At 39.7% G+C, this 14,600-nt stretch overlaps 1 protein-coding gene across 1 annotated transcript in view; it reads right to left on the reverse strand.

Moving 5' to 3' along the window:
- CAT (catalase) overlaps positions 1 to 14,600 on the reverse strand; it is a 35,684-nt gene that overhangs the window by 9,536 nt on the left and 11,548 nt on the right. The window contains exons 3-10 of the mRNA XM_017530534.2: positions 14,211 to 14,321; positions 13,112 to 13,242; positions 11,770 to 11,874; positions 10,938 to 11,063; positions 8,002 to 8,193; positions 7,507 to 7,659; positions 2,960 to 3,098; positions 106 to 236 (exon numbers count right to left, since the gene is read on the reverse strand). Of these exons, the coding sequence (XP_017386023.1) occupies positions 106 to 236; positions 2,960 to 3,098; positions 7,507 to 7,659; positions 8,002 to 8,193; positions 10,938 to 11,063; positions 11,770 to 11,874; positions 13,112 to 13,242; positions 14,211 to 14,321 (1,088 nt within the window). The remainder of the gene's footprint in view (positions 1 to 105; positions 237 to 2,959; positions 3,099 to 7,506; positions 7,660 to 8,001; positions 8,194 to 10,937; positions 11,064 to 11,769; positions 11,875 to 13,111; positions 13,243 to 14,210; positions 14,322 to 14,600) is intronic.

A 14,600-nucleotide genomic window follows, 5' to 3' on the forward strand; every position in this document is an offset into this window, starting at 1 on the left:
ACATATCAGGCACTTTGGGCAGTGGCCTGGGGAGGGGAGGGAATATGCAGACATCGACCAGGAGAATTAGCAGGTGACTCCTGTAGCAGACAAAGAAGTCATTACCTGGGTAACATTATCATCATTGGCAGTGTTGAAGCGCCGTACTTCTGCAGAACATCGGGTGCTGTGTTCCAGAGCAGAAGGCTGTTGTTCCGGAGCACCAAAGCTGTTGGGGTAGTAATTTGGAGCACCACCTTCGAAAGAAAACCACCCAGATTCACTTAGGAATAACAACAGTCAAGTAAATCTGCAAGTAGTCACTGTGATGAGAAATAAATTTAAGTAGTAATCAGATGCACATGTACACATACACAGATATAAACACAATGCACACATTATTTTTAATTTCCCACATTTAGCTGCAGGTAGTATGAAGATTCTTAGGGAACACTGCCACCTGCTAAATGCTTGCACAGGCTGCCACACTCTGAGTCTTTATGAATAAATTTCAAAGTCCCTTCCAACACATCAAAGAATCTCATCCATCAAGTCCTCTGAGGCTTACCAGCACATGTAGAAGTTTATCCAGGCTTGATTTGGCCACCACATAGGGATGAGACCCAAAGACACATTTCAAAATTAACTTGTAAAATTGTTTCATTTGGACTTGGGCTCAATTCAAACACGGCATCACAAAATTCTTGAGAGAAATCTGAAAGTTCTGGTTCTGCTCCTTGAATCTACAGACACAAGCATGGAACTCTGTGATGTGACCTGACTGCTGCAAGGTCACACAGTAGCCAGTGGCAGATATGGGATTGGAACTCTAGGTTTATTGTCTTCTCCAGTCCAGCATATGTGGTATTTCCATTACAGAACTCTTCTAGGATTCTCAGGGTATCTCTCCTTTACTGACAATGATGACTTTATTCCATTGTAGCTTTACTTTAATACCCTCCACAGATCAATAAAAAAATATTTTTTTAATGTGGTAATTGAAGTATATTAGCACTTACTTATCTGGACTTATAAAAAGAAACAGTGACAAATACAATCAAAACATTTTCTATGACTTCTGAAATAAATTATATGGCTTTTTTTTTTCATTTTGGCATATTTATTTTCTCAACTATACTTTGCTTAGGCTGACAGTGGCAGAAGCTTTCATTACCTGAGCACACACTGCTTAAACAGGAGTGGCCCAGAAACATATGAAGTGATTTGAGCAAACCAGTTACACTGGGATTGGAATTTTAGCCAGCTCACTGTCATAATAGATTATCCACAGTGGGTAATCAAGAGATGCCTATGTATGGCATTCATCAAGGCACCAAGTGTGTGTGCAGGGGAAGGAAGGACAGCATACTATCATGGAGCCCAATTATCAGCTCAAGAAATTCAACAGATCAGCCACATCTGTATGAAAAGCAAAATGCTCCAACAACCAGCCATCATGGTGTTTTCTTCATTAAGAATTAGCTCTTTGAAATGTGCCTAATTTTTAAAATCCTACTTCCAAATGAGCTCTGACCTTTACTCAAAGTGGGATTGTCTTTAAGACACTGACCACAGGAACAAGTAAGCTCTTTCAGGGAGCTTCAAGGTCACAGCCCAAATGCTCTACTTTTAAAATCAGGCCAGCCGCAGTGGCTCATGCCTGTAATCCAAGCCCTTTGGGAGGCCGAAGGGGTGGATCACCTGAGATTAGGAGTTCGAAACCAGCCTGGCAAACATGGGGAAACCCTGTCTCTACTAAAAATACAAAAATTAGCTGGCATGGTGGCACATGCTTGTATTCCAGCTACTTGGGGAGCTGAGGCATGAGAATCGCTTGAACCCAGAGGCGGAGGCTACAGTGAGCCAAGATCATGCCACTGCACTCCAGCCTGGGCAACAGAGTAAGACTTTGTCTCAATAAATTAAATAAAGCAAGCAAGCAAGCAAAATGTAACAGCTGTGGCCTTTGGCTGTTGGGACTATAAGGGAATTTTTCTTCTCTCTTTTCTTCTTTCTCCCATATTTTCCAAATTTTCTTTAGGACACGTGTATTATTTTTATAATAGAAAAGTAAACTTTGTTTGAATATAGACACCTGTGGCTATAAATATAAATCATCAGTAAAATTTCTGAAGGGATCAACATATGCAGTCTATTACTAAAACACGTGTCCTAAATGGGAAAAGAAAATAACTAAGATCTATATTAAACTGTGGAATAGTAAAAGGAAAAAATTTTAATCAAGCATTCTGCTTGACTTATTAGAATAAGTAATTAGAACTAGAGGCTGTTTGTACACGACACCAAAAAAAGTAGTTAAAAGAAAAAAATCATAAGTTTGATAAATGAGTTCCAAAAATCCAAAATGTGGTGGAGTTTCATCTCCCCAGTTGATTCGTGTGACTTTATTCACTTGGAAAAAAGTGAAGGGAGGATAATCATTTGACTTGCTCTGTCTCCCCTACTCCCTTCTCCCCAGGCTTCCCTGCTAATTCCAGCTCCCTCCAAATTATACTAGACCTGCTCCTCCAGGCCACAACAGAACTGCAAAGAGAAACAAAAGACTCCAACTCTTGGCTTTTGCATTTCCAAGGGTCTAAATCTCAGTGATTTCACAGAGAGTTAAGGAATTGTCTGTTTGGGTGAAGTGTCTCTAAAACCTAACCCCCAAGCTGGATGCTACTATACTCTAACCAGTGTGAAAGATCTTCCTCCCTGCTTTTAACTACTCAGATGTACAAGTAACATCTGAGGTGGGAACTCTCAATAGATAAAAAGCATGGAGATTCCTCAGGCAGCTTACATCTTCACTGCTGGGCAAAAAAAAAATGCCCAGCAAGCAGCACCTAGCGAGCACCTTCACCAAGCAGGAGGTCTTGGTCCTGCGTGGCCAGCTTGAGTGCCACTGGCCTGACATCCCACCCATCTGCTCCACATGACCTTTGCCCACGCAGGGGGAGCCGAACATCTTTAGGCCTACCCTGATTGTCCTGCATGCACATGGGGCCGTCACGCTGGTAGTTGGCCACTCGAGCACGGTAGGGACAGTTCACAGGTATCTGAAGATAGTTGGGTCCCAGGCGGTGGCGGTGAGTGTCAGGATAGGAAAAAAGGCGGCCCTGCAGTAATAAATGCAATAGACACTGACCAGGGGCAGTAACATATAACACAGGCATGGGCTGTAAACTTCATTCTGAAATATGAAGTACAAAGCACTCTGTACACGCTTACCACAAAATTCTGCCTATCCCCCTACTTAAGAATCAAGCCTCTACCTTATGAAATGAGTTCTACCTAACTAAACAGTTCTTAATTTCCCAGGCCCTATGGCCAACCATAAATCTTCACATCTGTTCTAGGTAATTTCTACATAAGTTAGTATCTTGTCTTATACAGTATTACTTGCTATTCCCAAGGAAGTATCACATTATAAAATAAATACTGCTAGAACATTCACTAACTGAAATATTGAATTAATTCTATTCCTCCTCATTCCCCCACTCCAGGGAAGGAACCAATCATTTGCTGTTAACAAAAAGCAACAGATTTCTACAAAACCAACAGTATAGGAAATTCTTCAAATAAGCACTTCCCACTGGGTGCTGTGGCTGATGCCTACTATACATAATCCCAGCACTCTGGGAGGCCACGGTGGGAGGATCGCTTGGGCCTAGGAGTTTGAGACCAGCCTGGGCAACACAGCGAGACCTGTCTCTGCAAAAAAATTTAAAACATTAGCCAAGTATAGTGGCATGTGCCTGTAGTCCCAGCTGCTCCAAGAGACTGAGATGGGAGGACTGCTTGAACTCAACGGGTTGAGGCAGCAGTGAGCTGCAATCGTGTCACTGCACTCCTGCCTGGGCAACACAGCAAGATCAGAAAAAAGTACCTCCCATGCTGCCTTCTGAATTAACTCAGATACACTTTGAGCTCTGAGACTTTCTAGATAACAAACAAAAAAAGCTATGGTTCAAAATGCCAAAGGTAATTAATCTACGATTAAATTATGTTCCCTATTAACCAAGGCAGGGTGGCAAGCATTTTGAAATTTCTTTCAGTTAATGCTGAAACAAAAAGCTTTATGATAAATTCTGTATTAATCTTAATATCTAATTATTGAACTATTCTCATTATTCATAGTTCTATGAGCAATTTTTTCTTTCATTGAATATATCATTGGTCTTGAACCTTAAAAGTATTTTTATATCCATAATTCTATGAGGTAAAATAAACCCAAATTGAATAGGGCAACTTAAGCAATAACCTTGTACCAAATCACTGATCCCAACAGACTTAATCCAGTCCCACTGTTCTGTCAATATTTTGCTTTTGGCTGAATGACTCCCTCCCATCATCATTTCATATTTAGATGACCGGCCACGTAGCCATGACGAAAACTCAGCTATAGGTTGGAAGCTGGTTGTTTCCTTTGGCTCAAAAAATTGTGCTCTTGACTCTATCAACAGGATAGGAGATATAATCGCACCAATCGCGCCCTGGGCAACTCCTGGATGTGGCCTCTATCATATAATTCTGATTTTTGTGTCACCCTGTGTTCGTCAGGCAACCTTACCCCACCTTTGGGTGGAGACCAACAAAGGTTGGGAAATGGGCACAGTGAGGCCATACCCTGGCACCAGCTCGAATCTAGGCCTTCCCCAAGGCCCTATACCTGAATTCCCTTGCGCAACCTGTGTGAGTGGGAAAGGCTTTCCCATTCAAGTAACAGGCCCAGCTCTCCAACTCCTGATAAACCACAGAGCATGAGAGCAAGAAAGGCTGCACCTGCATCCTCAGATCCTCAGGGGATAATCTCTCTATGACGTATTATATTATTTGTCCATTTCACCGTGATGTGGCTCACCACTTTGGATATTACAAACTTATTAACATGACCTTGTGAAAAGGCACCTGTAAACACTCTCCATTAATATACTGCCACTGCCTAAGCTACAGCAGTCGTGAGCTACAGCACTCGTGAGCTCTCAGCAGGAATAACTCCAAAGCCCTCCTACCTGGCTCTCCACTTCCAGTCCAACAAGACAATCCACATACTTCCTACTCACCTACTCAAAAAATCTCAAATCATTCCTTAGTGGTCACCAAATGGCTAAATGAGTACAACAGTCCCTCCCCAATTATACGGCCCCTCACAGGCTCCATGGTATTGGAATTCATACCTAAATGACCTAAGAAGAGAGGGGAAAAGCTAGGCTAGAAACGATAACTCGACAAGCTTACAAAATCTCTTTCAAACACTTTCTAAAACTCATTTTAAAAAAACTATAAAGACTACACTGAATTTAAAATAGACATATTTGCCAGAATTTAAATTAATACAAATATAAATTACATTAATTTCTACTTGTCATCCTTTTTCAGGGCTCTCTTCCCTACTGTCTGAATAGCTGCCTTAGATATTTGCTTTCTTATGGTATAGAGAATATGTATTTGCTTTGCAGGGGCCTAGTTCTCCATTCAAATCTTCATTCTTCTTCAAATTATGACCCAGTGCTGCTGACTGCCTGAGGGTCCCACTGAGGTCCCAGAGACCCATGGTGACTTAGATTCTTGTGAAAAGAGTTTAGGTAACCGTGTATTCCTCAATCTGTTCCCTCCCTACATAAGCAGGGTTATGCAGCCTTAGCTCTGCCCATGACAATTTCATGCCTTGGCAAATCCCATTAGGCTCACCCTTATACCCAGTTCAGCTACCAGGCAGGGAGTTTTAGGGCCCAGGGTTACATTGTTTTGGCTTCTTCTACTCTAGGGTTTCAATGCAACTTCTGCTTTTCCTCTGAGAGTTGCTTAACTTTCCTTTTTCTACTCCCAACCCCTAGTCCCACTTTTTCTATTTATCACCAAGAAGAGTGATTCTACTCAATTTACCCCAGACCACATTTCTCCAAACTGAAGAAAGCTTTCCTTTTCCTAGAAGGGACAACTGTACAAACTCCTACTCAAGCACTTAAGGTCCCCTCTGACATATACTCAATGAATCTATCCAAACTCTGTTCTTCTCATTCAGGAGAGAGTCACTGTTTATAATTTCAACACACCTAACATGGTCCACCTTTGTACCTATGCTCATGTCCTTCTCCTGCCCCATTTTACCTACTGAAAATCAAATCCTATCTATTCTTCAAAACGATCTCAAATGCTACCTTGTTCATGAAACTTCATGGTCGACCACCTATCAGACAAAATTTTGCCTTCAGAATCACCATGGCATTCTGCCTTATGTTATGGCACCCAAGACAGTCCACCATATACAACAGACAGGCACTCAATTTATAATAGTTGAATTGAACTAAAAACTAATGAAAAACTTACTTTCTATGAAAGCCTCAGATGTTCCCCAATGTCATAAACAAAAAAGTTATTTTTTTAAAAGTGGGAATCTTAGCTTGTCCGCTACGTAGACTGAAACCTGAACTGGCATCAGACGCTTACATAAGAAGTAACCTTTGGTCACTGTGGTCTGATTTATGGCATTCTTTAACCTTTGTTTCATGGTCACAGTCCAAAAACACAAAAGATTGATTTACATGGTAATTATTAAGCCAATTATTTTCCTACTGATTCTGATCCAAAGTAGAATTTTTTACTCTTGGTACTCTTGAAAAAGCATATTGAAAAGTAATGTAAAACATACTGATGGGGCCTAATAACATAGCAAGGTGAATGGTTAATCCACTGCCTTTATCACTGGCAGCATACATTCAGTTCATAAAGATCATCCCTAAATCTCTTTTTACAAATGGAAAAATTCAAGCATCATTGTGAAATAGAAAATGAGGCTGGCCACAGTTGTTCATGCCTGTAATCCCCGCACTTTGGTAGGCCGAAGCAGGAAGATCACTTGAGGTCAAGAGTTTGAGACCAGCCTGGCCAACATGGCGAAACCTTGTCTCTATTAAAAATATAAAATTAGCCAGGCATGGTGGCAGGTGCCTCTAATCGCAGCTAATCAAGAGGTTGAGGCAGGAGGATCACTTGAACCTGGGAGGCAGAGGTTGCAGTGAGCCAAGATCACACCACTGCACTTCAGGCTGGGCAACAGAGCCAGACTCCGCCTCAGAAAAAAAANAAAAAAAAAAAAAAAAGCAGAAGAAGAAGAAGAAGAAGAAGAAGAAAATGAATAAACTTAGGCTTACCAAGGTATTATAATTAATTAACCATACTCCCCCCCCATCAGTTATAGACTGAACCAACGATGCTTTACTTTACCAACGCTTAAGGTATTTCTATTACATCTTTTTTTTTTAATTAAGAGACTAAGTATTCTTGTCTTCACATATGTAGGGACTCTATCATGGAATTTTGTTTATACTTGGTTTATTCAAGGAATTCTCATTGAAGGATAGTTCACCTCAGTGAGTCCCACAAGGTAACTAAGCACCCAGATTAAAGTTTAAGTAATGTTCTTGTTAATTCCTCATATAAAGATCATGCCAAACTACACATTTTGTGTGTGCATGTGCACACGGACACCTGCCTCAGAACATCTCAACCCACAAGGCTCACCTGAAGCATTTTGTCAGGGCTGGCCTCAATGCCAGGGGGCATGTTACTTGGGTCGAAGGCTATCTGTTCAACCTCAGCAAAGTAATTAACTGGATTCCGGTTTAAGACCAGTTTACCAACTGGGATGAGAGGGTAGTCCTTGTGAGGCCAAATCTGAAAATGATGTCATATTCACAATTACCAGGCAATCAACCGAAGGAAATTAAAGCTACCCATAAAAATATCAGATTTCAAATACAATCAAGCCAATGAAAATAATTTTTAAATCCAATAAAACATAGGAATTTAAGATGAGTGCCTTAGTTAAATCTTTCACAATAGTAAGTGGTAAATACTGACACTTTCCCCAGGCAAAAGTACATCAGCTTTTCACAATCTGTTGCCTGTTAATAATAATATACATATTCAATGAAATTACAAACAGAAATGTGGAAGTAAGATGCTGATAGGCACTTAGACTTCAAAAAGAAAACAATATAGTTGTTACTGACTCACCTTGGTGAGATCAAATGGATTAAATGGAAAAGTTTCTGCCTGACTAAATGTCATGACCTGGATGTAAAAAGTCCAGGAGGGATAGTTTCCTGTGGCAATGGCGTTATAAAGATCCCGGAGGCCATAGTCAGGATCTTCCTGAGAAAGTCTTGCTGCATCTTCAACAGAAAGGTTTTTGATGCCCTGGTCCGTCTACAAAATGAAAGAAAGAAACTCCAATGGAAACTTATTGGCAAAGTTATCAACATTTAATCAGTAATTCATTGAAGGTTTATGAGTAACACACCCCAAAAATGAACTTTCTTTATAACAATACTTCTATTGTTCAAATCTGATACTAACAAATTTATCAATAAGAAATTCTACTTGCTTATCCCAATACTCCTAAATGTTGAGGGAATCCCATCTATACATTTCATATTTAAAATTAATCCTATCTTTCCCTTTATGTATTCTATATTTGAATTTTTACACTCATGTTACTTTCCAAACCAGAAAAATTAAAATATATCTTAAAAGTAGACAAAGGATTAATAAAATTAAAGTATCTCCCTTTTATCATAAAGTACTGTTTTAATTCCCATTTTATAATCGTTCAAATCAGTTACTGAGATCGTGCTCAGCTAGCATCCCTTCACCCCTGCCCTATTCCTTTTTTTTAAATAAACCATAAAATCATAGCTCACAGAGCTGAAAAGAACTTCAGTACAGCCATTTGGAACTAGTTCTCTGACTATGAGCAGGCAAAGTTAATATTCTGACTTTCCAAGCAAGCCATTAAAACTCAGAGAAGCTGTTTCCCTTCATAAGTGCTTCTGTTATCATATCATACTGTTCTTTGATGGACTGACCATGTAATCTTATTCTGAAAGACCTCCCAACAAGCCAAATGCTGTGGAAAGATTTCCTTAGCAAAAATCAACTCTGAACCCTAGTCTATTTCTACCACAGAAATCCCAGCTCTCTAGTCAGTGACAAGGTTTGAACTCTTACTACTGAACCAGAAGTAAAGCCACCTTCAGGATTTAAAAAAATGAAGGTCACCATGTGCGATCACCCAGAGCTAATACATTAAGTTGTGCGATAATATTGCAATACCTTTCTGATTTTAACTGAATCCTTTAGGTTTAGAAAAGAATAATCTTAGGTCAGAATAATCCAGACTGATGAATCCATATAGATCTTAGGCTACAGAGCCCTAGGATAACAGACCATCAAGCAATCCAATCTTTCCAGGACTTGTACAGCTGGTAATATTATGCCAACTTTACAGTGACAAGAATTGGAGCTCAAAGGACTTTTAATACTATGCCCAAGGCCACAGTTATCTAGGAGAATGAAAATTTTAGTTCAGGTTGATGTAACTCCAAAGCTACCAACTAGACTGGCTGCCCCAGATATAACCATTTAGTCTTGCTCTAAGTAACACTAAACTGCTCCCTTTGGCAATTACAAGCCAATGGGTCAATTGTTTCATAAAATTTTTCCTTGTCAAAGATTATAGATCCAAGTTATGAATATAAAAAGAGGTGACAGTTTTTCTGTTTGATACACCTACATTAAGTTGTTCAGATAAAGAAGAAAGCAGGGCTTTTGGTATCATTAAGAGAGGGATTATCCAGTACTGGTCACAGGCCCACTTCTTTCTGCTTATTCTAGCAGCAGTATTTAGAAACAGAGGTTCTCAGCTTGTTTTTAAGTAGCCCTTGGGAGTTCTCTGGGATTATCACTAACATGCCAGAGTTCACTTGTAGTATCGCTCATTGTAATAAATGCCACGCTTATGCCAAAAGAGGGCCTTTAAAATATTTCAGCTGATTAAAATGTTCTCAAAACCCTCCCCAGAGGTAACTGATTTGATCTGGCTATATGAATGCAAATGTTAAAAAATAGTATAATATTTTACCTATATGCCTTGTTCATAATACAACCTCAATAAATGCTAAGTAAATAGATGGATGACTTAAAAGGTTAGAAGAAATGATGTTGGAAAGATGCTACTGGATGCTGGAAGTGATAGTGAGATTGGGATATGCTTCAAGCTGTCTTAGCCCCGTTCTGGGCCCTAAAAGTTATCTATGCTCAGGATAATTACTCAGAGCTAAGAAAGGCAAAGCATCATAGCACTTTATTATTTTCTAGAGCTTGATTCCAAACTCCAGCAAGAACTCTAGAAAAGCCAGGCTAAGGCCAGGCACAGTGGCTCACACCTCTAATCCCAACACTCTAGAAGGCCAAGTTGGGAGAAGCACTTGAGGCCAGGAGTTTGAGACCAGCCTGGGCAACACAGCAAGACCTCATCTCTATAAAAAAAATTTAAAAATCAGCAAAGCACAGCGGTGTGTGCCTATAGTCTCAGCTACTCAGCAGGCTCAGGCAGGATGGATCCCTTGAGGCAAGAAGTTCACTGCAACCCAGGAGTTACTGTGAGCTATGATCATACCACTGCACTCCAGTCTTAAAAAAAAAAAAAGCGCTAGGCTAAACTAGGTGGAAATTATTTCCTTCTGCCTAGCCAAGAGGTCTATATTATCCTCCTTGAGCCCAAACCAAAAGCTTAGATATTCCCACTTCAGGGAGAAAGCTGTATTCAACATGAAGCTGCCAGTAGAGAAACATTTAACCACTGGCAGCACAAAAGCAGCACATTTTCTAAATATATACGGCAAGGGACACAGGATCCAGAAAAAAGCAGCTTAAACTGTTGATCACAGCCATGTGTCTTACCTCTGGCCACATGTAAAAGAGAGACTAAAGAAAAATCGCACACAGTTCTAATTGGACAGTGTGAAGTTATCTCCTTGGTGGTAGCCGACAAAATACTCACAGAACTGATCAAAAGTGGAAGAAGCCTTAATCTTTGCTCAATCCTTCAGGAAAAACAAGGAGCTGTGTGGTAAGAGCCTTGTACCCTCTGCCCCAAAGGTAACATGTACCTTATAATGGAATTTGCAATAAACCGCCTCTCCATTTGCATTAACTAGCTTGAAAGTATGTGATCCATATCCATTCATGTGGCGATGTCCATCTGGAATCCCCCGATCACTGAACAAGAAAGAAACCTAAGGAACAGAAATATGAAGCCTAAAATGTTTTCATTTAAATCAAAACATCCTAGATTTTAAAGGTATTCCTTCGTTTCCAAAAAGTCCCTCAATGACATAAAACATGCTAGCCAATTGCCCATGGGAAGGGTTACCACTATTATTTTACTTATAGAAAAATAAAAATTTTAAACCAGGATGATATGTAAATCACTAATACTATGACCCAAAATCCTATGAAGGAAAGCTAAAACAATCTGAAAACTAGCCTAATTTGTTATTCAAAAGTTTGACTCAAAATTCTATGAAGGTTTCTGTGATGTGTGGACACGAAAAAAAAAATTCTATGAAGGAAAGCTAAAACAACCTGAAAACTAGCTTAATTTGTTATTCAAAATTCATTTTCATAGCAAATTTGTTTGGTACTATTTTCCCCTCACATCCCTAATACAGAGCTTTACCTTATACTACAGACTTTCATCCTTACTAATGCTAAATATCAATTGACAATGTTGCTAGCTATCTATCATTATCATCATTTAAGGCTGATGAACGGGGGGGGGGGGGATGATTAATAAAGCCAGTCATTACAAAATTCTTCATCATCAAGAAATCTGAGGAAGCTCATTCCAATAAAATAGGCAAAACTGGAGAGATACTTTATGAGGAGGCATAAACACTGCAGCCCAGGTGATATAACACAATAGAAAAAAAGGGTTCACACCTGATGCAGAGATTCAGGACGTAGGCTCCAGAAGTCCCAGACCATGTCCGGATCCTTCAGATGCGTCTGAGGATTTCTCTTTTGGCTGTGGATAAAAGATGGAAACTAAACAGAAAAAGAGAGAAAAAAATTCCAAAAACTAAGTTTACAGGAATTATGGTGTCTTGCATTACACATGTCTATTACTAGGTTTATGGGTTATAATTCTATTAAATACAATCCTAGAATTTAAAACTGCCAAACCATAAAATGAAATTGATTCAACATAGACAACTAGCATCTAACATACCCTAAAGTATTTCAAATATACTCAAAACTATAGTCTTTTTTTATGTAATAGGGTCTCACTTCTGTCATCCAGGCTGAACTGCAGTGGCATGATCACAGTTCACTGCAGCCTTGACCTCCTGGGCTGAAGCAAACTTCCCACTTCAGCCTCCTGAGTGGCTGGGACTATAGACGTGAGCCACCACACCTGGCTAATTTTTGTATTTTTTTGTAGAGACAGCGGTTTGCCATGTTGCCCAGGCTGGTTTCAAACTCATGGATTCAAGTGATCTGCCTGCCTTGGCCTCCCAAAATGCTTGGATTTATAGTATTTATTTATGGAAAAATGCAGTCACCTTTATGGAAAAAATGTACCTACCTTCCTGTGCACGCATGTGCGCACACACATATATATACACACACACCCCCTCGTGCTGACTCAGAGCATGTAGAGACACCTTCTACTTGTTTCTAAAGTAAAGTTCCTCTTCTGCTAATCTTAGATGCTCTGCAAGGAAAACTAAACTCACTTCCCATTAAGTCAATGAATCTTAAAATGACCATCTAAGACCAATGGTAACTGTTGTTATTTGATCTTATTAAATATAGAAAAATGTAGGCTGTGTGCCATGGCTCATGCCTGTAATCCTAGCACTTTGGGAGGCCAAGGCGGGTGGATCACAAAGTCAGGAGTTTGAGACCAGCCTGACCAATATGGTGAAACCCTGTCTCTACTAAAAATACAAAAATTACCCAGACATGGTGGCACATGCCTGTAATCCCAGCTACCTGGGAGGCTGAGGCAGGAGAATCCCTAGAACCCAGGAGGCAGAGGTTGCAGTGAGCCAAGATCATACCATTGCACTCCAGCCTGGGCAACAAGAGCGAAATGTCATCTTAATATAATATAATATAATATAAAATAAATATAAATACAGAAAAATGTGTTGAAAAAAGTAATCCAGGCAACTCTTTTCTTTCTGCCTTTCCTAGGGTTTCTCCTCAAATGTCAATCTATTTGAAATCAATTTAAATCAACAAACAGTTGTTGAGTGCAAAATACTCTATTACCTACCAATATGGGATCCCTGATGAAGAAAATAGGGGTGTTATTTCCAACAAGATCCCAGTTGCCATCTTCAGTGTAAAATTTCACTGCAAATCCACGAGGGTCACGAACTGTGTCAGCTGAGCCTGATTCTCCAGCTACAATATTCAAATGGAAACAGGAAGCATAAGCCACAGCACTTTGCATCCAGGAAGCTTAACGTCATAATGAAGCACCTGGATCCATCCTTTTCAATCCACTTCCCCAAACCAAATTAGGTATTTAAGCCCGGGTTATTATTTCTACCCACCAGCTAATTCAGTCCACAAATCAAACAAAAGAATTAATTGAGAGTAATAAGAGAACATATGTAGTAACAGCTGATAAGGTAATTCATTTAACATAATAAGATAACTTTGTTGAAACAGGTAAACTTTTAATTAAAATAAGGGAAGAGAATAATTAGTAGTCTTAAAGTAGTGACAAAAGAGTAAGTGAGTTGCCAAAATGGTGAGGTTAACATTAAGAAAATGAGTTAAAATATTGGTTCTTAGTTCTAATGCCATTTATTTTTACATTCCACAGTATTTTTTAAATGTAGAGACTGACACAGAAACAGAACTAGTCAAGCATTAGGTATGCTGAAATATAGCATGATAGATCTAACATTAGCACTGTAACATGAGAAGCATCGCTTAAGCTCTCAGAAACAAAAATAATCCCACTCTGCAAAGTAGATCTACAAATTAGAGATTATATCTGTAAAACACCTAACCACGGTTAGCATAGAGTTAATTCTAAATAAAGGTCAGCTGTAGGCATGGTTATTAAATAAGATTTCCCCTCTATTCTGTTAGAGGCAACCACTTTTAGGGAAGCTCTTTCCCAATGTCACAGAATTGCGGAGGTAGCCTCTGTGCAAGTGTGATTTCCTAAGACCTCAACAAACAGAAATATAAGTAACTTCCTACATATCTCCAAATATTTCTTCTACTGTAAAACCTTGCCATCATTTGGAGAAGTGCTTGCTTCCTATTTTCTAATAAGTTTTTCTTTAAGTTATAAACGTCCCCAAAATGGTGAAGTTGAGTTAAGCAATACCAATCATGCCAATAAACCAACTTACCAACAGTGGAGAAGCGAACTGCAATGGGAGTCCTCTTTCCAATATGCTCAAATACCTTTGCCTTGGAGTATTTGGTTATGTCATGTGTGACCTCAAAGTAGCCAAAGGCCCCTAACAAGAAAGATACAGAAATCCTTACCATGGGACCATTACTCAGACCATCAGGTCCTCAACAGGCACCTGGGTGACAAGAGAAACTGATGGTTAGTCCCAGCCTTCTGGAAGCTTCCAGTATGATGGGGGAAGGGGAAATGCCCAAACACAAAATAAAGAGGGTGAAGTGCAAAGCCCTATTCTATTACTCAGTGCTAGGTTGAATGCCACAGAGCTGGTGCCAAGAGAAGGTGAGTGGGGCTGGAAGTAGTCAATATCGACCCAAGGACACAGGGC

The sequence above is a fragment of the Cebus imitator genome, unplaced genomic scaffold, assembly GCF_001604975.1.
Source record: "Cebus imitator isolate Cc_AM_T3 unplaced genomic scaffold, Cebus_imitator-1.0 Scaffold66, whole genome shotgun sequence".
In the NCBI taxonomy this organism is placed as follows: Eukaryota; Metazoa; Chordata; class Mammalia; order Primates; family Cebidae; genus Cebus; species Cebus imitator.